Source organism: Macaca mulatta, chromosome 20, assembly GCF_049350105.2.
Source record: "Macaca mulatta isolate MMU2019108-1 chromosome 20, T2T-MMU8v2.0, whole genome shotgun sequence".
NCBI classification, from domain to species: Eukaryota; Metazoa; Chordata; class Mammalia; order Primates; family Cercopithecidae; genus Macaca; species Macaca mulatta.
The window spans coordinates 28,579,977-28,600,194 of NC_133425.1; the positions used below are offsets into that span (position 1 = coordinate 28,579,977).

General features: G+C 54.4%; 2 protein-coding genes across 21 annotated transcripts in view; both read right to left on the reverse strand.

Annotated features, from left to right (window-relative positions):
- Nucleotides 1–233: 233 nt before the first annotated feature.
- TAOK2 (TAO kinase 2) lies at nt 234–18,889 on the reverse strand. Of its 7 annotated transcripts, XR_013411625.1 has the most exons (20): nt 18,105–18,889; nt 14,831–14,997; nt 14,574–14,645; nt 14,382–14,483; nt 13,890–13,935; nt 13,664–13,760; nt 13,426–13,539; nt 13,227–13,318; nt 10,976–11,069; nt 10,791–10,872; nt 9,831–9,998; nt 9,400–9,660; nt 9,068–9,229; nt 6,845–7,210; nt 6,562–6,765; nt 6,000–6,239; nt 2,685–2,897; nt 1,843–1,947; nt 1,524–1,706; nt 234–1,443 (listed from the first exon to the last, which is right to left on the reverse strand). XR_013411625.1 is itself a non-coding variant. In XM_001106385.5 (19 exons), the coding sequence occupies exons 2-19, from the start codon at nt 14,960–14,962 to the stop codon at nt 922–924; spliced, it is 3,150 nt and encodes a 1,049-aa protein (XP_001106385.1). In that variant the 5' UTR covers nt 14,963–14,997; nt 18,105–18,889; the 3' UTR covers nt 234–921. The 7 variants fall into 7 exon arrangements, 6 of the variants coding, with proteins under 6 accessions (XP_001106385.1, XP_077841836.1, XP_077841835.1 ...); XM_001106385.5 differs by lacking the exon at nt 1,843–1,947; XM_077985710.1 differs by lacking the exon at nt 1,843–1,947 and having other exon boundaries at nt 9,400–9,678.
- Nucleotides 18,890–19,703: 814 nt separating this feature from the next.
- The window catches only part of TMEM219 (transmembrane protein 219), a 36,022-nt gene continuing 35,507 nt past the window's right edge, over nt 19,704–20,218 (reverse strand). For 13 of the 14 annotated variants that reach the window (XR_013410891.1, XM_028840505.2, XM_077983805.1 and 10 more), the window contains one exon: nt 19,704–19,801. Coding sequence is in view for 2 of the 14 variants with exons in the window: in XM_077983807.1 (XP_077839933.1) it covers nt 19,796–19,801 (6 nt within the window). In the remaining 12 variants the exon portion in view is untranslated. 14 annotated transcript variants of the gene reach the window in all.

Genomic DNA, 20,218 nt, shown 5'->3' on the forward strand with positions numbered 1-20,218 from the left:
AGCAAACCTAAGAATCTTTGAAGCCAAAGCAAAGCAAACAGGAATTAGAGGTCAAGGGGTTGAAGACCACCTTTAAGATCTGATCTGGTCACACCTGAAGTCATTAAAATCACTGAAATGTTTAGATACACAGCCCAATAAATTCTCTTTTTTAAAAAAGTACAAGCAGTACTATTCACTGGCCACTGAGCAAGTCCTTCACGCACACCAAAGACAAAGGGTGAATCCTGAGGTCTGTTAGAATAACCAACAGTTTATTAAAAGCTTGCCTGGGGCTCTGTGCCAGCCCCACAGCTGAGAGGGGCTCCCACGACTGCCCCTAGGCCCAGGAGCAGACCATTCCCCAAGGTCCTTCCCTTGTTTCCCCGCCCCAGCCCTGATCCCAATTAAAAAAAAAAAAAAAGGACAAGACGGCACAGGACGTCAGACAGTAACAGGGGAATGGGGAGACCCAGGCATCCTGACCCCAAGACCCCATCCTGATCCTTCTTGCCAGTAAGGTGGCCTCTCATTCTCCCCACCTCAGGCCCCAGATCTGCTCTGCCCCGTGGCAGGTCTGAGGGCCCCACTGTGAGGGTAGTATAGTTCTCTGAATATAGTATGTCTAGACCCACCCTTCCCCTCCCCCAGGGGACTAGATGAATATTTGACACGCACATCTCCCTCCTTTCCCAGGTGGCGGAGGGAGACCCTGGCACCATGGTGGGGAGGCGGGGCTCCCAGGCAGCCTTGAGGCACCTATCCTCAAGCTAGCCCTGGGCCACTGGCCAGCCCCAAGAAGCTCATGAGATGAGGTGTGAGGGGAGCTGGAGCCAACATCCTGTCCTCTACCCTTGCGGGGGCCTCCAGCTCAGTGCCCTCCAGTGTCAGGCTCCACCCACCCCTGCCCTGCCCAGCTTATCTGCTCCTCCCCACTGCACTTCAGGAATAGAAGTGGGAAGAACCATTGAGGATGTGGGAAGCAACACTGGTGCTGCGACTCAGAGGCCCGGGCACCGCGGCAGCAGGGGGGCCCACGTTCTCACTGCCACTGCCCCCCGAGGCTGCCCGCCGCAGGGGCTGGGGGCTGTTTCTTAGCAGCAGCAGGGCTCCGCCACGGGGTGTCCCACTCTGTGTGGGGGGCCCCAGCCAGTTTGGGGGGCCTGGGGGAGCCAGCAGAGACGGCTGACGCCAGGCTGGAGGGGGCATGCCTGGTGGAGGAGGGCCGTGACTCCAGTGTGCCCCGGAACGGGGAACGGGACGGGAGGGCCAGGCTGGGGCAGGGGGTGGAGCAGGATAGCCCTGGGCAGCAGCCTCGGCTGGGATGCCCCCCAGAGCCATGCTGGAGAAGCCCAGCCTCATGCTTTCCGCATCAAAGGCCTCGATCTCACGGGCCTGCCGCTCAAGCAGACTCCGGATTCGCTCAGAGCGCCCTGTCTGCAGGGCCAGCAGCTCCTCTTCCACCTGGGGCATCCGGAACAGAGGTTAGAGTCAGGGGCGGGAGCCTACTCTCCCTCCCCAGTCCTGGAGGCTGGGCCCCTTACCCGCTGCTCCAGCAGTGCCCGCCGCAGCGCGACCCTCTGCTCCAGCTCCCGCAGTTCCCTCTCATGCTGGCTTTCTGTGCGGATCTTGATCTTGCTCTGGTAAGCGTTGAGCAGCTCCAGCTCCTGTTGAAGCTGCTGCCGAAGGGCCTGGAACTCTGCCTCCTGGGTCTCATCAAGTCGTAGCTGGGGAAGATGAACAACCAGTTGTAGGAATCTCCTCCCCCACCCCCACTATCCTCCCCTGCCCCAGGTAGGGCTGGGCCCTAAGGTTTCAAGAAGCAGTGGTCTCAACATCTATCAGAATGGAAGATGGTCATACCCTGTGGCACAGCAATTACACTGCAGAATCTATCCCCCACGTATACTTGCACATGTGCTCGAGGTGTTCACGGAAGCATTGTGATAGCAAAATACTGGAAACAACCTAAATGTCCACCAATAAGGGATGGGTTAAATAAATTATGGTGCAGCCATATTGTGGAAAATTCTACGCTGTAAAAAAAATGAGACAGGAGTACTGACAGGGGAAGATGTCCAAGAAGTATTAAGTGGAAAAAGGAAGTTAGAGAATAGTAAATGTAAAGTATGATTCCATCTGTGTTTAAAATTCATATATTTTTTCAAAATGTGCACTGAAAAAATACAAAATACAGTTAATTATTAACAAGTTGCCCGGGAGAGGTGGGACTGGGTGAGAGAACGGCCTTGGGTGGGGCGTTTCCACTCTCTACCCTCTCTGCACATTTTAAGTGGCCCATTCCAGTGTTAGGTGTGATCATTTTTTTAAAACAGCAACTTTCAAAATCCTCCAGAAGTCTGAGTAAATGGGCTTGAGGGCCACACTCACTTTAATCTGCACCCTGTTTATCCATTAAACTAACTCAGGGCCAGGAAAAAATAATAGCCACTCTTTTCCTTGGTGGTTCTTGGGAATAGGCACATGGCTTTGTCAAGACCTTAAGAAAATACTAAGAGAAAGAATAAAATCACTGAGGAGAATATGAAATAAATCATTGTGGAGAACATGAACAGAGGGAGAGTATGTGAGTTTCCCAAGTACAAAAGCCCTTGCTCTGTGCATGCCCTGCACCGTCCAATTCTCTAAAGCGAAGTACAGAGCCCGGCCTCTAGCGCACTCCCTCCCTGGACCCCAGGCCTCACCGCCTGTGAGCTGAGCATCTCTGAGATGGACTGGTCATACTGCTCGGCCAAGATCGCCAGCTTGCGGGTCTGCTCTTCCTTGAGCCGCTTAAGGAGGCTCTTGTGCTGAGCTTTGGGCGTGGTCTCCAGCAAGTGTGCTCGCAGAGCCTTGTACTGCCGAGTCTGGATCTTACACGTCTCCTGGAACTGCTTCTTGATCTGCAGCTCCTTAGACTATGCAGTGGACGGATCAAGGGGAGATGGGGGCAGCGGGGAAGAGGAGGAGGAAAAGGAGGAGGAGGAGGAACAACCAGGGAAAATGGGGAGAAGAGAGAGAAGAGGAGAGGAGACAGAAGCAGAGACAGGGAGAGGGAGAGAAACAGAAAACATGTTAGACAGAGGGGGTGGGGGGAGCTGTATACAGACAGACATGGAGAGGTGGGATCATGTTGAGAGAGATCAGGAAGGTCTCGATGGGCAAGAGATGCAGAGAAGACAAGAGGTTCCAAAGCACGTGCACGGAGTTGGGTGGGTGGGATACCCACGAGAAAACATCGGAGTTACTGGACAGGGAACTGAGGATCTTGGAAGCTCTGACCAGGCAAAGAGGGAGAGACTGTGACCTAGAGATAGAAGCACGTGAGCAAATATGAGAACGTGCACAAGAACAAGCGAGAAGAACCAGTCACACAAAACACCCGTGAAGAAAAAGCAACACAACTAAGGACAGACACAGGAAGTCCCAGGTCCAGCAGCTCAGGGAGGAAGGCAGGGAAGGAGGAGAAGCATCGAGCTGAGATATGGGTAAGAAGGGGCTGCCCCATTTTGGGCCACAGAGGAGAAAGGGGCAAAGGAGGTGGCCAGAAAGGGCCTGACAAGTTCAACCGGCCAGCAGCTGCCACCCTGACCAGATCCACATTCCAGCCCGGCCCCTCACACACTCAGCTCCCACTCCAGGCCCACACCCAATCCTGCTGCCACAGCCCTCATACTCCGCCTGGTTGCCCCCAGTTCAGCACCCCCTACTGTGGAGGGTCTGCAGCCCCGTCCCCCAACCCACTAGGGTAATGCCTCATGCAGGAGAGCAATTTGGCCCCCTGTAGCCGGGTACCATGGAGGGAACGGGTTGGGAGAAAATGCAGGGCATGAGGAGACCAAGGGCCTGGAAACTAAGACCTATGGAAGGAACCCGCAAACAGGGGCTCTGAGGGACCAACAAGTTCGGTGAAGTTCTACAGGGGCCCAGACCCCAGAGCCGGTGGTGGTCATGGTGCAATGAAGCTATGAAGGCAGAGAGCATGAGGCTGAGTAGTGAGAGGGGCTGAGATAACGGAGATGGGGTGAAGAGGTCATGGAGCCGGGCCGAGGGTCAGCCTGGGGGCATACCGGGGAGGCTAGGCGGCAGGACAAAGCAGACAGAGGCAGCCTGGGCCAAAGGCACAGTTCCGCTCAGATATTTTATTTGTGTTTGTCTTTTTCTTTTTTTGGTGGGGGGAAGGGGACAGGTTGGAAGGGAGACAGAAAAACAAAATCAAAGAGGAGAAAAAAAAACATGACTCTTCCCACCCTCCACCACCCCTGGCCCCAGGTCTGAGTCAATGAAGGTGAGGATGAGCACACACAGCCAGGGAACAGCAATAACTTAGGGGAGGAGCGCCAGGAGAGCACAGAGTGACTGCTGGACTCCACGGCCGAGGAGGCTGCCTGTCTATAGGTCTGAAGGGCTGGGCCTGGGGTGAGTGAGCAAACTGAGGAAGGTGGGTGAAAAGAAAGGACTAAGGACTGGAGAAACTTCACTGAGTCGTGGGAGATAAAGTGCTCAATGCTCTAGATTTGGGCTGGAAGGATTGTAGTCAGCTACCTCCAGGGAGGCAGGGCCCGGGACTGGCGGGTGCGGGATCTCCGCCCGGCTAGAGTCCCTGGCAGTGGCTGGTGGGAGGCAGGGGGCCCTAGCTGGCGCTGGCTGCGTGGTAGTAGCCGGGGGATTCGGGTGGGCCGTTCACCCCGAAGCAGGCCCCAGCTGGCCAGTGTGTGGATGGCCCATGGGGGCAAGTGGGATGCTAAACCCCGGCTGGCCCGTGCCAGACGCCAGTTCCAGCCCTTGCACAGGGCCCAGACCTTTGCCAACAAGGCTAATGGGTGTTGGGTGGTGCGGGGATTACGCCGCCGGGGCCCAGGGATGGGCAGGCGGCTGCGGAAGCCATCCTTGTTGGTTTTGGGGTAGAGTGCAAACAGACCCCGGTCCCCCACAGCCCCACAGCCCTGCAGGGCCCGGAAGGCCATGGGTGACAGGCGCAATAGAACCCGCAACCAGAGTCGAGATATGCCCCGGCGCACCCGGGGGCCCTGCTGCCGCGCCCATCTGCCCCCCGCTGCCATAGCCACCAGAGGTAGAGCCAGGCCTGGCCAAGCTAGGAGCCAGGCAGCTCCAAGGCCCAGGGGAACACCCATGAGGCCTCGGCGCCAGCTCAGGCCCAGGACGGCCCCCAGTGCGGTACCCTGGGCCAGGAGTAGGAAAAGACTGGAGGGCAGGTGCAGGGCTGTACAAAGGAGCAGGTAGGAGGCCCCCAGCCCCACCAGCCCCACCTCAAGGGCCAGCAGTGCTGCCTGCAGGCCACCCCCACCCTGGGCTGCCAGCAATGGAAGCAGCAGCAGCAGCAGGAGGGGCAGGAGGCCAGAGGAGGACCCCACCGCAAAGGAGAGGCCAGCCAGGAGGCCATGGGACAGGAGTCCGGGGAGCTGGCTGGCAGGGCCGGGCCTCAGGTGTGTTGGAGGGGGTTCAGGAGGGATGTCGGGGGAAGGACAACCATCTCCAGGATCCCTAGGGGTCCCAATCGGAGCCCCCTGTTCCTCTTCTTCCTCCTCCTCGGGGACTGGAGTCAGTGCTGGGCCCTGGACCCAGCCAAGCTCAAACTCCTCATCCAGAAGACTCCCATCCTCCTTCCCCCACAAGCTCCACGTCCCAGCCTCCTCCTGGCCAACAATGCTCCTCTCCTGGGGTACAAGGAAGGGCACCCGAAGCTCCTCTATCTCCTCCTCAGGCAGACCCCAAACTTCCTCATCAACCAGGCTCCCATGTTTTTGTGGACTGGGACTAGAGGCTCCTGATTCTTCCCCCAGAATCCTCTGCTGCTTGGGCTCCAAAGCGGCCCCTTCCTTTCCCAGAATCCTTCTCTCTCCAACTGCTTCCTCCTCCTTGCCCAGCATTCTTTGGTACAGGACTGCCTCCTGGCCAGGTGAGCAGGGCTGCTCTTCTATAGGGGTGCCTGTGCTAGGTGGGTCCAGAGCCCCAGGAATGGGAAGTGGGAGGCCCGGGGGGCGCTGGCCTGCACGTACTTTGAGGCTCTTGGGCTGCTGGCGAACCTGGGCCGCGTGCTTCTGCCGCAACTCTTGCTCACGCCGCTTGTTGTACTCCAGCTGGTTGCCCAGCTCCGTCTGGTGCTGCAGGCGGGTGAGCTCAGCCCGCGTGCGCTGCACAGCCTGGAGCTGCCGCAGCTCCAGCTCCCGCGTGGCCTCGTGCTGCCGAAGCAGCAGTGCACACTCCAAGTCTTTCTGGGTCTGCTTCTTGTTCAGGTCCTGAGGCAGAAGAAATGCAGGGCCCGGGGCCTGGTCAGTATCAACAAAGTGAGGGGCCAGGGCTCCTTGGCAGAGGGAGCTGGGGATGGCAGGATATGAGGGTGTAGGGGAGGCAAGCTCCTGCCTGTCTTGGGAACAGAGAGGCCTACGGAAATTCTGGCAGGATCTGTTGGGAATAAGAAGTAAAAGGGGCACTGAAGTAAAGATGAACTGTAACACTCGAGGGCCAAGGGGAAAGAAGACAAGAATGAGGCCAATGGAAAAGGGTGGGTCCCTGGGATCCATGAGTGAGTGGGAGGAGAAAGGAGACTGGGATGCCTACCTCCCGCAGCAGGTCCTGGTCCAGGCTGTGCCGAGCCAGCAACATCTTGCGCTTGTACTGGCGACACTGCAGCTCAAAGTACTGGCGCTGCCGCCGCAGCAGCCCTGCCTCCTCCTCCGCCTGGCACTGCTGGAGCTGCTCCTTCTGCCGCAGCAGCCACTCGGCCTTCTCCCGCTTGGGAGTGCTGGGGTTCTCTTGGAGCTCCTGGGCGAGGGCAGAGGGGAGCAGGGTCAGGGCCCACCTGGCCTGCCACTGGTCCCACCCCCGAGCAGCCCTAGCTCACCTCCTTCAGCTGTTCCTTGCGAAGTTTGTAGGTCCGCTTCTGCGCCTCCAGCAAAGCAGCCAGCTCCTTCTTCTGTTGACCAAGGATGTGCTGCTGGAACTTCCGCTCTTCGGCCTGGGCAGCTCGCGCCTCCTTCTCACCGATGGCCTGGTGCCGCCGGGCCAGCTTTTCTGCCTCCGCCCCAAAGCCAGCCCGCTGCGCCTCAAGCTCCCGCTGCAGCCGTGCACTGTGCTCCTCCCGTTCACCCCTCAGACGCGACTCCAGGGCCAGCAGCTGCTTCTGGTGCTGTCGTCGCATCCGCTTATAACCACTCAGCTGCTCCCGCAGTGCAGAGTCCTGCTCATGCTCCTGGATCTGACGGCTAACCTGGGGCAGGAGAGAGGGTGAGAGCTGGGGCTCAGCCTGGCCCCTAGTTAATTAACACAAAGGGTCTTCCATGGGGAAGAACATGGGTTTTCAACTCATAAGTTTCATTCTCATTTAGCACTTTCCTCACACACAGCCTCTCTAGCCTGTTTCCTCAACTGGATAATGGTAGTATTATCTACCTCACAAGTTGGTGTGACTGAATGACAAAAGGTGGCAAGCACAGGGCCTGGCACAAAAGTAGGAACAATCCATACTAATTTGAAACAGTGAGTCAGACAGACCTAGGATCAAATCCCAGCTTTGCCACTGACCAATCATGTGATCTCAAGTAAGTTAACTTCTCAAAGCACCAGTTCCCTCATCTGTTAAACGGGGAAATAATACCTCCTCATAGGGGCTGTGGGGTAAGTTCAGACTCTATCTAATAAGTGTTGGCTTCCTTCCCTTTTAGCAAACATGGTGGGCCTATCACTCCCCAGGTATTGAGCTGGGATTGGGGCCACAAGATGCTGGAATAACAAGAACACTGGGCTTGGACACCTTCATCCAAAGTCTCATCTCAGGTCTCAATCTCAATTGACTCTATGTGTGGCTCTTAAACTAGTCCTGGCAGCCAAGCCCCTGGCAGTCAAGACCTCTCTGCACAGTACCGCAAAACACCATGGGATCTGAAGAGTTGTTGGAACACAACCAGCCCCAAGCAGAGGCCGTAAGAACATACTAGACTGAATCAGTGGCCTCTAAGGGGATTGCTGACACTCAAATGCAGCTGAGCAGGAATGTGATCTAAAGGCTTATTAAAAACATGGATGAAAAGCTATGGGTTTTTTTTTGGTTTTTTTTGAGACGGAGTCTCGCTCTGTCGCCCAGGCTGGAGTGCAGTGGCCGGATCTCAGCTCACTGCAAGCTCCGCCTCCCGGTTTACGCCATTCTCCTGCCTCAGCCTCCCGAGTAGCTGGGACTACAGGCGCCTGTCACCTCGCCCGGCTATTTTTTTTTTTTTTTGTATTTTGTAGTAGAGACGGGGTTTCACCGTGTTAGCCAGGATGGTCTCGATCTCCTGACCTCATGATCTGCCCATCTCAGCCTCCCAAAGTGCTGGGATTACAGGCTTGAGCCACCGCGCCCGGCCGAAAAGCTATGTTTTATGATAAGCCTAACCTGTGAACTGAGAAAAAGATTGCCATGAGTTGATTTTAGGAGAGGACTAAGGGCCTGCTTATAGGAGTGGAGAGCCACCAAAGGCACTGGAGCAAGTGGCCCCTCTGAGCCACAGGTGCCTCATTTCTCCAATGGGATCCTACCCTCCCCCTCCCAGGGCAGCTGGGAGGGTTAACATAGGCCTGTGTGTAAGCCTGAGAGTTAACTGCTGGCATGAGACAGACACCTGAACACCATCCCTGCCCTCTGGGGCACAGAATCTGGCAAACCTATCATGATGCTGTTCAGGACCACCCAAGCATAGGACACCCCCGTCACTGGACACCCCCGGCACAGGGCTCCACAGGCACAGGCTCCCCCCGCACTGGGCTCCCCCAGCACACAACTGTGAAGCACCTGACTTGCCAGAGGAGCCTGGGCAGGCAACCCAGGAGATGTCAGTTAGGTCAGGCCACGAAAATGGAGTAAGAGTTTGCCAAGCTAGAAACACCCAGATTGGGCCATGTGACCAAAACAGTCCACTGGGAAGAGGAGGGAAGCTGGAGGGTTAAGGGGAGCAGGCAGGAGCCAGCAACAGAAAATGAGGGTAGAATTCGGACTCGATACCATGCCACAGGGAGGAAATCATTTCTAGACTTAAAAAGACTTAAAAAACAGACAGCAAGCAGGATGAGTGAGGATGGCTACACTCACCAGGGAGGCAGTTCGGATGGTGGCAAAGTGGTCCCGGTTTCGGCAGTAGGCCCGGCGGCGGGCGGAAGAGGTGGTGGAGGTGGGAGCTGGGGCTGCAGGCGGCTGGAGAGGGCTGGGGGTTATCTCTGGCTGGTAGGGGTCATCATACAGATTGTCAGAGCCCTAGAGGGAGACAGAAGGAACACCCAAGGCTCAGAGGCCTCTGGGTCCAAAGAGAGTGACCTGAGGAGAGCCACTCAGACTCAGAGGAGTGCTGTGCTTAGGGAGCGAGGGCGAGGACCCAGGTGGTTCTAGAGCAGGTGGCTCGGGCCCCCCAAGGGTGAGCTGTGTACCGGCAGCCGGTGAATAATGGAGCTGTGAGAGGTGACCGTGTGCTCCCCCTCCTGCATCATGGCCATCTCCCGGGCTTCGGGGCCTTCCTCCTCCTCCTCCTCTTCCTCCTCCTCCTCCTCCTCTTCCTCGTTGTCTGAGGCATCTGCTAGGCTGTTGACAGAGCTGCTCTGGCTGGAGGCGCTGATGGACATGCTGGGCACTGAGTGGCTACTCTCGAGACTGGTCAGAGTCCCGGCCCGGTGCATGTAGGGCTCAGCCTCCTGCAAATAGGGCATAGGCTGCTGGGCAGGGAAGGGGAAGCCCTGGGGCATATGCATGGAGGTAGCATGGGGAGATGGTGGTGTGAGTAGGGCTGGGGAAGGGACCAAGCAGCTGCAGGGGGTAGGCACACATGGGGCATAAAGAGGGGTGTCAGGGCAAGCTGGGTCACCTCTTCCTCTTCTGGGGCCTCAGCACCAGGGCCGTTGGGTGCCTCTTGGAATAGGATCTTCTTCATCTTGCGGTACTGCAGGTTGTCCAGCTCCCGCACGGCATCCTTGGTCCTCTGGATCAGGTCCATAATGACTGTGGGTGGCCGCTCCCGGAGCACAAAGCGGTGCTGGGGGAAGAGGACACTGAGGCCTGCTGCCAACTCCCCTTCCCCCTACAACCCACAGCCCTTGGCATTCCCTCCAGCCTGAGGCACTCTTCTGGGGCCCACGCCCACCATGGGTTGATGCTGGCCTTGTCCCAAGCCCTTCTCCCACAATAATTTTCTGTACCACCCAGTACCTACTCCCCAGACTCTTCTTCCTCTAAGCATGGCTGACAGGTAGGAACAGTCAGGAGATCTGGATTCTTGTCCAGCTCCTCTACTAAAGGGCTATGTGACCTTGGACATGTCATGAGGCCCCTCTGGGCTTCATACAGTATCCTACAATTATAAAACAAGTAGATCCAACTACATAATCTGAAGTTTCCAACTAAGGCTCCTCAGGTCCCTATGGATCTGTGAAGGGAATGGGGCCCCTCTATTTTTGATAATTCAAAAAACACCTAAGGGAAATCATACATTTACCCATGATAAGGCTACACAGGCTTTTGGCTTGCATTACATCAGATCAGTGGGGCAACCCTGGTTATCGCACGCTGACCAGAAGCTCTGGCTGGCAATTATATAAATCTTTGATTAATAAAAGATGGGAAAACAGATTATTACTTAATAAATTAAGGCAGTCTCGTAGACAAAATCTCGTAAAACACAGAGTCCACTGGGCATTGGGGATGGGGTGGGAATTCATCAACGAAGCTCTTCGTGGAGGCGGAACTAGGAACCACTAATTTCCCTAGGGGTTCTTGTGGCTTTAACAAGCTAAAGTTCCAAGAGAATGCTAGGCCAGCAGGCCCTCACCTTCAGGAGGACCTCTGAGGTTGGTCTGTCTTGAGGGATTTTCTGAAGACAAGAGTCGACAAAATTCCGGAAGTACTCAGACCTGAAAGTCACAGGGGGTGGGAGAGGGGTGGGGAAGGCATGAGCCAGGCATCTGTACCCCATGGCCTAACCCCGGGGCCCAGATTCGGAATCTCAGTCCTCACCAGTGTCCTGACTGGAGCACGGGGGATTCGTTCTGTGCAATGTGGTATAAGGCACTCATCGCATTCATGTTAAACAGCGGTGGTTTCCGTTCCGCTACAGAAAAGGGTGAAAGGGAAGAAGGTGAGAGGTGGCAGGGGGTAGAGGACAATGGAATGGAACTGAGACGACTTGGGTTCAAACCCCAGTTCCTTGATTTCCTTGCCACATGACCTTGAAAAGTTCCCATCATCCTGTTGCATGTCAATTAATTCCTTCCTCTGTAAAATACAACACCCATCCTCTCCACTGCACACAGGTGGAATAGGGGTCAAAGAAAATAACATCCACCAAAGCAGTAATGAAGGCAGAAGGACAGCCATTCAGTTATCAACCCAACTAATACTTCTTAGGTGCCAAAGTGAGCAGATAACTTGATGATTGCTATGGGGAAGATAAAAACAAGAATTAGGCCCTGCCCTGAAGGAACTTTCAGTCTAAAAAAGAAGATTAAATAGGACTGAAAAAATAACATCAAAGTATTAACTGGTGTAAGAGGGAAACACGGAAGTGGCTGGGAAGTTGAGAGTATGCAGTGGGCCTTCAAGCTAGTGTATCTTCAGGGAATTCAGAGAAGGGCTTTGTAAAAAGCCGAGATTAGAAAGGAAAGTGCAAGCTACGAGTCCCCAAGAGTCCCTTGTAGCCCAGACAAATGTCATGTTGTTTTGGCCTAAACGGTGATTTTTAAAATTAACTGCCAATAGTAACAATCAAATAATAATATAAATTTCCAGTTTCTCCTTAGGAATTAGATCTGTTGAAATGGAGTCTACATTACTGCATAACAATGGTCTGAAGATAACATTAGCTGCCCTTTCTATGGAAACAGCAATCTCCAGTTTGCCACAGCCTCTTCCACATTGCTTCCCTGATATTGACTTAGTATGAGTTGACATTTATAATCAGACTTGATTTTTTTTTCAATAGTAGAGTAATATTTCTTAGTATTCACATCTCTTCCAAAAACTAGAAATAAAATGGACAGATCTAGTTTTTTCTTATACTTGGGTCTGTTTCTTACATTTTTCATCAACTATCTGGGCCTGGCATCAAATGGTAAATGGAGACTGTGAAGATGGAGGAAAAGGGCTTGTCCAAATCTCTGACTTCGGGCAGAGGACCCAACACGAACCAAGGCAAGGAAGTGGAAAAGTTCATGACACACTCAGAGCGTGGAGCCCATGAAGGAGAGGGCCAGCCTTTAGGAAACAAAGCCTCTAGGTTGGTGCGAGGAAGGATGGGGATGGTTTCAGTCTTGAAGGCAACAGGAGGCCAATCACGGCTCCCAACAGGGAGTGAAATGACAGCACTGAGCTTATGTAGACCTCTCCGGCATTAGTACTTAAGACACACTGGAAGGGAGAAGAGACTGGAGAGATCATTGCAGGAGGTTGTTGATAAGAGAAACTAACAGCAACTCTTTCTTAGGCAACTATTTTGTGCCTGACATTATGTTGAAAGCTTTATAAAGGTTACCTACCCCATTAAAGAATTGTTTCAATAGTGCTGGCTGACAGAGATGAGAACCTTGGCATGGCCTCAAGGCCTTAGGAACTCACTTGGGCCTAACTCTCTGGCCTTATCCCTCTGGCCTTATTCTCTGCATTACATGCTAGGTTCCAAATAACTGAGGCTAGTCCCAGTTCCCCAGGCCTGCTCTTACCTCTAGGCCTCTCACATGCTGTTCTCTCTGCCTGGAAAGCTCTCCCTGCATTCTGCAAACAGCTATTATTTATCTTGTGGATTGGCTTCAACATTCTGCTACAAGGGCTTCAACATTCTTCTTCAGCCCTTAAACTAGGTCAAGTCCCTTGTTTTACATTTGAACCGCTCCTGTAACTTCTCCACACAGCATTCATCACATTGAAAGAAAACATGCCTGCCTGGTTTCCCTAAATCAAATGTAAGTTCCATGAGGGCAGGATACTCATTCACTGCTATCCCTCCAGAATCACAGTCCATGGCACTACACATGATGGGCACTAAGAAAAGATTTAGAACCAGGATAGTGGACAGGAAGAGATGAATGCTACAAAATCTCTAGGCCTAAGAGCTGGCAGAATTTGCCAGCTGCCTGTATTGGGGCTCCAGGGTAGGGTCACAACAGACAGGAACTTGGAGGCCTGGGATCCTATCCCTAGGAGAATGGGGTAGTCTGGGAAGCAACAGAAGAGAATGGAAAAGAAGATGAGGGAACAAAGAGGATGTTCTTACCCAGCTCGATGCAGGTTATCCCCAAGGACCAGACATCCACTTTGCCATCGTACTGCCCCTCATCCATGGCCAGGATCACCTCGGGTGCCATCCTGGGAGAATGGTCAGGAAAGAGAGGAAAATCACCCGCCGAGACCCTGACACTCGTACTCCCAACATCCTGGGAGCTCTCTCCACTCACCACCACTCACTCACTCACCAGTATGGGGTGCCCACGAAGGAGTTGGCAGGTGCCATGATGGACGCAGAACCAAAGTCCCCCAGCTTCACTAACCCTGGCTCTGACAGCAGGATGTTTCCAGCCTTCACATCCCTGCCAGAGGCAAAGTACAGGGATGAGACATGTGTCTCAGGAAAGCCAGGCAGGGGAAGCCCAGTTAAGTGACAGGTGGTGCAGATAGCACTCCCCTCCCAGGCATTGCCGGTGCTGCTTGTACCTATGGATCATGTTGTGGGAGTGCAGATATGCCAGGCCCTGAAGCGCCCCGTGGGTCACGGCTGCGATCTCTACCTCCTGAAGGGGTTTCTTGTGCACTGGAGAGTGAGGAAGAACATCAACCCGAGGGAGCGCAAGGGTGGGACTGGAATAAGTTCCCCTTAAGCCTCCCCTATGACTCCCCTGCTCTTCTCCCTTCTCCACTTATTGGCCCATGAGTCACTTACCTTCTAGAAGGTCAGAAGCTGAGCCCAGGCAATACTCCATCACCAGCTAAGGAAGAGACAAGGGTCAGAGATCAGAGTCTCCTGGGCAGGGACTCAAAACAGAGCTTCCTTGAGTGTCCTGCACTCAAGCTATGTCCCCGGGGTGATAACAGGGAGGAAGGGCAACTGGAGACAATGAGGGGGTGGTGGGAGAGTTTCGGAGTCCGGGCCCAAGACATTCACCACTGCCCATCTGAATCCCTTCAAACTCCCATTCAATCTCCGCCTCCTCCAACCCACAGTGACCTGTCCCACCTGCTAACAGCCTATGTCACTCTGAGCCAGGCTTCTGCTCACTGGGTAAGTCTGAGGACTAAAGCAGTCAAAAGAGACTTCCTCCTTTCCAAGATCCCACAACAGCACCATGAACAGGGCCCACCTAAGACACTGGACCAGGATAAGGACAGGCGTGAATTGGGGTAAAGATCAGGCCAGAGTCTGGCACCAGCTCACCCAAGCCGTGTGCTCCCTCAGGTAACAGCCCCGGTACTGAATGGTGTTGGGATGCCGAAGCTTCTGTAAAAACCGCACCTCCTTGATGATGTCTTGCCATTTCTAGGGGGTCAGGGTAGGCAGAGGTTACCAGCCTGCACCTTGAGACAGGGGTCCCGTGTCCCCAGCCTGGCTGTATTGCACCTGGCCTACCTCATTGGACTGCTTCCCACTGTAGGACATCTTCTTGATGGCCACCACCTCACTATTCCGGACATCCCGGGCCTAGAGGACCAGACCAGAAGGTGTTGAAGGCCCCAGTGAGAGCCAGGCATGGGAAGACTTGCTGGCCCAGCAGGAGAAGGCAGGAAAGACCAGTGTGATGGAGTAGTGTGCAAGGGCTGTTGGGAGGTCCACAGGGGTAAGAAGAGTCCCCAATCCCTATTACACCGTCCCAGGACCCAACTCACAAAGTATACGGCTCCAAAGCTGCCATGGCCAATTTCCCGGAGGTCAGAGAAGAGCTTTTCTGGGTCATCTTTGAAGAAGAGCTCAGCCACATCTGGGTCCTTCAGGCTCCCGGCCCGGCCCCCAGCTGGCATGGTGGCCCCTGGGGGCCCTGAGAGTGGGGCCTGGCCTGGGGAATGGAAATGGGACCCTTAGAGCAAGGACTGAGCCTTCAGGGAGAGGAAGGGACCCATCAAGTTTCTGCCATCTCCTCCCCTCATTCCCTGATGAGGGGGAGGCACTGCTGAGGAAGGGGAGGGGGAGATTAGGAACGACATCAAAGCTCCAAAAAATGAAGTTGCCCTGGTAACCAGATCACGCGGGCTGGGTCCCTGGAGTCCCTAAAACTGCTAGGAAGATTCTGGGAAGCTAAGCATCCTCACCACCCCCTTCAGCACTCAACAAGTTCTCATTTCTCTATAGCCCCTGTATCTGCCCTCAAGGATAAAACATTCTGCCTCCCAGGCAGCACTCCAGAGCCCCAAGTGTCCTGTCCCATAAGTCCCATACCCAACTGTTTCCAGGCACCTTTCTGTTCCCCTTGGTGCTGAGGCCCCCTCCTCCCTCAACCTCTCACACCCTGGAAGAGAAGAGGAAATGGCCAGGCCGGAGGCGGTGGAAATCCGTCCATTGTTAGAAGTGGGTACGGGCCCAGAGGGGCCTGCAGAGTCACTCTCAAAAAGGGCAGGGGGAGATCTAGAATGGGAAGAATAGGGATATAAATGGCATCTGGCTGTGAGGGCCTCTCTGTGGTCTGGGCCACCTTACTTGTCCTGTCCAATTGCATAAGCATCACACACAGGTACAGGACATTTGCAGGGTACAAATAACATTTATTGAGCACCTTACATGCATTATCTCTTATTCAGTCCTCACCACAACCTTATGAAGCAAGTATTATGATTTCCCCTATATTACAGATAAAGAAACAGGCACAGCAAGGTTAAGTGCCTTGTCCAAAGCTGGTCCTCCATCATTATGATTTCAGAGCCCTTCAAAACAGACAGGGCAGAATCATGATCACCATTTCCTAGGTGAGATCTCTGAGGCACAGAGAAGAAAAAGGACTTCTCCAAGGTCAGAAAACAGAACCTTCTGCTCCCTGGTTAGGCCTGCCCATTACTCTCTCAGTTGTCACTCCAAGTTCAGCTCCCCTCTTGCAGGAAGCCTGTCCTGACCACTCCAGCCATTGGGAAGAGTGCCTAGGGCACCCAGCCAAACACCCAGAGAAAGTTCCTGCAGGATACCAGAACCAAAACCCTCAAGGAGATTCCAAACAGGCTCCATCCAGCCTAAGCATTTGTCAGAATTTGGGCACAAAGGGGCCTTCAGCAGAGCTGGACTCCTGGGGCAGAGTTCTAGCTACTTAAAAGCACCTAACAATTTTAGCATGTAATTTATTCTGTCATGCATTGTTTCCTGTTGTGTTGTTAATTTTGTCTCCTCAGTCCAACTGGAAGCTGGAGGGCAAGGAGGGAGCCTGACTCTCCAGTGGGCCCCCAGGGTGCAGAGGGCTCAGAATAGCCTGGAAGACTGATGATTGCTCTCTGCTCAGCCCTCAGCAGCTCCCAGGTTGCTCAAAGTAAGGCCCTTTTCTCTCTTCTGCCAGCAATACTGCCAAGCACCCCTCACCAGCACCACACACCCACACACAAAGGCAGGTGCTCTCAACTTGCCAAAGGAATCTTCCTGACCTCTTTACCAATACAGGGCCCCAGAATGCTAACCTAGGACCCAAGGCCACATGGAAGGGGTGCCACCCACTGGCAAAACATCATGCAGGTCCCCTTCCCTATAATAACAACAAACACTTGAACAATAACAAAGGTCAGTGCTAAATCATAACCACCTTCCAAAATGGACAACGTTATCTCCATTCTACAGATGAGGAAACCCATATCAATCTGTTCCTAAGCTATGCTACCAGTAAATCCCATCTGCAATGTACAGCAACAGGGCTTTGAATAAGTTCCTTCTAGTTCTTGGTCTTCTCTTCAGTGAAATGGATTACAGCATGGAGCTGTTGTAAGATTTTAATGAGATCTCATACTTAGGAACACCATGCAGACACTCAGCATATGGATTTTTCCTTTCCTGCCTCCAAGGTCCCCACAAAGCTTTAATCCTTTGGGGGCTCATTCTACCCCAACAGCTTGGCTTGAACAGTTAAAAGATGCCAGTAGTGCTACCATTTGTCAGGAGCCAGCCCTCTCAGGAATCCAGGCCAAACCCTGGGATCAGAGTAAAGATGAAGGTCACAGTGGATGAAAACTCCATGAGGCAGTGGCAAAAACCAGAGTCTCCCATCAGGAAAAGCTTCCGAGTAGAGCCCTCCTGGAAAGGAAGCTCATCTCACCCCCATTCTTAAACCCCATCCCAGCCTGGTCTCCTGGGGACCCTGGCCGAGCCCAAACTCAGAGGAAAAGAGATGGCAAGAGACAGGCATGCATCAGGGAAAGATGTGATTGAGGACCTGAGTTCAAATTCTGGTTTTGCCACTGTGTGACCTTGGGCAACCTCTCTGGGCCTCAACGTTCTCAACTGTAAAATGGGAAGATGCCAATAAAAGAGGCCGCCACACGGTGAATGCGGGGATGTCACATGAGAGAATGGCTGTCAAAGCACTTTGTAAAAGACAGATCGTTTGACAAATAGATGAGATTATTGATACCATCAGAGCAAGAGACTGGAAGGGAACTGCAGCTGGGGGAAAACATTGCCAGGCACCTCCAAGCACACACACAAGCATACACACACGCATACACACAAACACATATACACACACTTCCTTGCAAGGACAAGAAATCCAACCAGACCAGGCCTGAAAAGCAGATAAGCAGACCCACCAGAGGAATCAGAGGCATGGGATTCAACACCGCAGAACAGGCAGGAGAAAGGGGCATATCAGGGAGGAGAGGCGGCTGTGAGGGGCAAAGTGAAGGCGAGAAGACTGAAGTGTAAATCCATATGATTAGCTGAAGCGCCCTAGGGTGTGAACCCCGGTGACATCAGAGACCCTGTCACCTGAGGTCCCCCACCAACCAGACACAATGAAGGGAAGAGGAAGGGGAAGGGGGTGGCAACAGAAGGCAAGGCTAGCCAGAGGCTGACCACTGGCTGAGCTGGGCTTCCCCATCCTGAGGAGAGGGCCTACCCAAGTCCAGCTTCTCAGAAAGGCGCACCCTTTCTTCTCAGAGCTAGACACAGGGACCCGCGCCCCTGCACCCCGTGTCTCACCTGGTAGGGGTCACTATGGTGCCCCAGCGCCTCCGCTTCCGCCTGGGGTCCTCCAGCGGCTCTGCCAAGTAGGGAGAGGGGCAAGGAGACCTTTCCCCTTGCCACCTCTTCCTCGGCTTTCGCCCTTCCTGAGGGGCGGGCCCGGGAAGCCTCCCCTGGAGGGGAGGGGGTGACAACCTAATCTGACCTCGCGGTCCAGTCCTCCCCCTCCTCGAGGGCGACAGCTGCCGAATTCCGGATTTCTGATTGCGGGGTCTGAACCCCGAATATTTGAACGGGATGGCGACTGAATCCGATATTTGAACGCCTGGGGAATGAACCCCGGATACTGGTGCACGCAGGGGCCTGAACCCGATATTTGAAATTCTATGAAACAGAGACCCAGGTTTAGAGAGGTTGGGACCCGAGTCCCGGATATCTGGACTATGAGAACTGATACCCGGGTATCTGAGAAGCGAGGGGCAAAGCCTGGAAATTTGGGACCCAGGAGCCTGAGCCCTAGGTCTTCGGCCACCGACTGGGGGCCCACCCCGAGGACGTCCGGCCGCACGGCCCCTCTCACGCCGGGGTCCGAGGGTGACAGCCCCCACTCCCGCCCCTGCCTCCTCTCTCTCCCTTCTCTCTTCCGAGAATAGCTGAAAGATTATAGCTAAGGCGCTGCTGACGGTCCCCGCGCCCTCTCTGCCTCTCCTCTTCTCCGTCTCAGCCTCTCTCCGCAACACAGCCCAGGTCTCGTCCCGGTCTCCCTCTCCCTCTTCCTCCCAATTCCAAGATGGAGACCGGGCGGGAGCGCGCAGGCGCGGTAGGGACGCCGGGCCAAAGGGGGCGGGGCAGCGAAGGACTCAGCCCCGCCCTCTCCTCTCACTGCCGCGGCCTGGGAGACCAGCAGCCGCCGAGCCCGAGTGCGCGCGCGCCCCGCCACGCGGACCCCGGGCCGGAGGAGGCGGGGAGAAGGGCTAGGCTTGCAAGGGGAGGAGCCCGGCACTCTGTCCCACGACTGGCGGTGGACAGAGCTGCAGCGCATGCGTTCGCCCCGCCTTTGCTCTCAGCCCGAGGTTGTTGCTAGGGGAAGCTTTGAGGGGGCGAGGGTGGACGGACAGCAGCGGCGATCTGCGCCTGCGCGCAGGGTGGAAGTTGGGAGGGGCAAGGGAAGATGCTGCTGGGCGCGGAAAAAGCGGGAAAATAGACTGCTCCGAGGTTAGCAACCATCTAGCCTGGACGAGGGCCCCCAAGTGCGAGGAATCTTTGCGCGTTGATGCTGGGGAAACGCAATAGGTCAAATCTCTTACGGAAATTGAGGCGCTGCAGGTTGCAAGACTTGCCAAGGTCACGGTGCATTTATGTCACAGCATTTCCATGACCTGACACTCCACCCGCCCAACTAACTGTAATTATATCCATTTTGTTTCGTAGAAGAAAACAAGACAGGTGTTTACCAAAGCCAAGTTAACCATGGGGAGAGCTCAAGTAACCTATGCCCTATGGCAACCTGTGTCCAAACTAAAGAGTCAACAGAAAAGAGTCCCCCAAAACTTGTAAGCCTGCCTACCCTAAAATCCCCACCTCAATCCAACCCCCAATAAACACCATACACGCCACTGGGCAAAAAGCTTTTTATTTTCCCCCACATTCCAGCTCTTCGCTTTTTCTAAAACCTTTTCCAACTCAGAGCCAAGGCCCAAGAAGTTGATTCACACCTGAGGAGAAAGAAAACAACAAAACAGGTCGGAGAGCTGCTAGAGGAAGCTCTGAGATGTGTGCAGAAATTGAGGAACGAGCAGAGGGAGTGACAGCTAGAGACCAATACAGGCATTTGATCCCAACTAAGGTAGCCTCAGGACCCCAGGGTCTGCCAGGGGCAGGAAGCCCTCCTTCCCCAGTCCAAGGTTGAGAGGGTCCTGTCATTTCCTGTCCCAAGTAGGTGGCTGGGGCATTTAGGTCCAGCCATCAGCAAAATAAGCAGAGTTGATCTTGAGCTTCCAGTTCCTCTGGCCCGATCAGTTTCCTGAGCCTGAACTATTTCCACTTTTCCCATAGTAACTTCCTAGGGCACCGCAGCCAGCTGAAGCTGAGACCAGTTCAAGAGCTGGATGCATAAAACATGGCTCTCAGAT

What these genes read in the sequence shown, in the direction of transcription:
- TAOK2 (XM_077985707.1), bottom strand. Translation starts at nt 14,962, where the DNA reads ATGCCAGCTGGGGGCCGGGCCGGGAGCCTGAAGGACCCAGATGTGGCT. An exon ending in TCCCACAACATGATCCATAG is followed by an intron (nt 13,540 to 13,663) that starts GTACAAGCAGCA and finishes TGCCTCTGGCAG; the next exon opens with GGATGTGAAGGCTGGAAACA. An exon ending in AGGCCCCAGAAGAGGAAGAG is followed by an intron (nt 9,682 to 9,830) that starts GTGACCCAGCTT and finishes TTCCCTGCCCAG; the next exon opens with CAGCCTATGCCCTATTTGCA.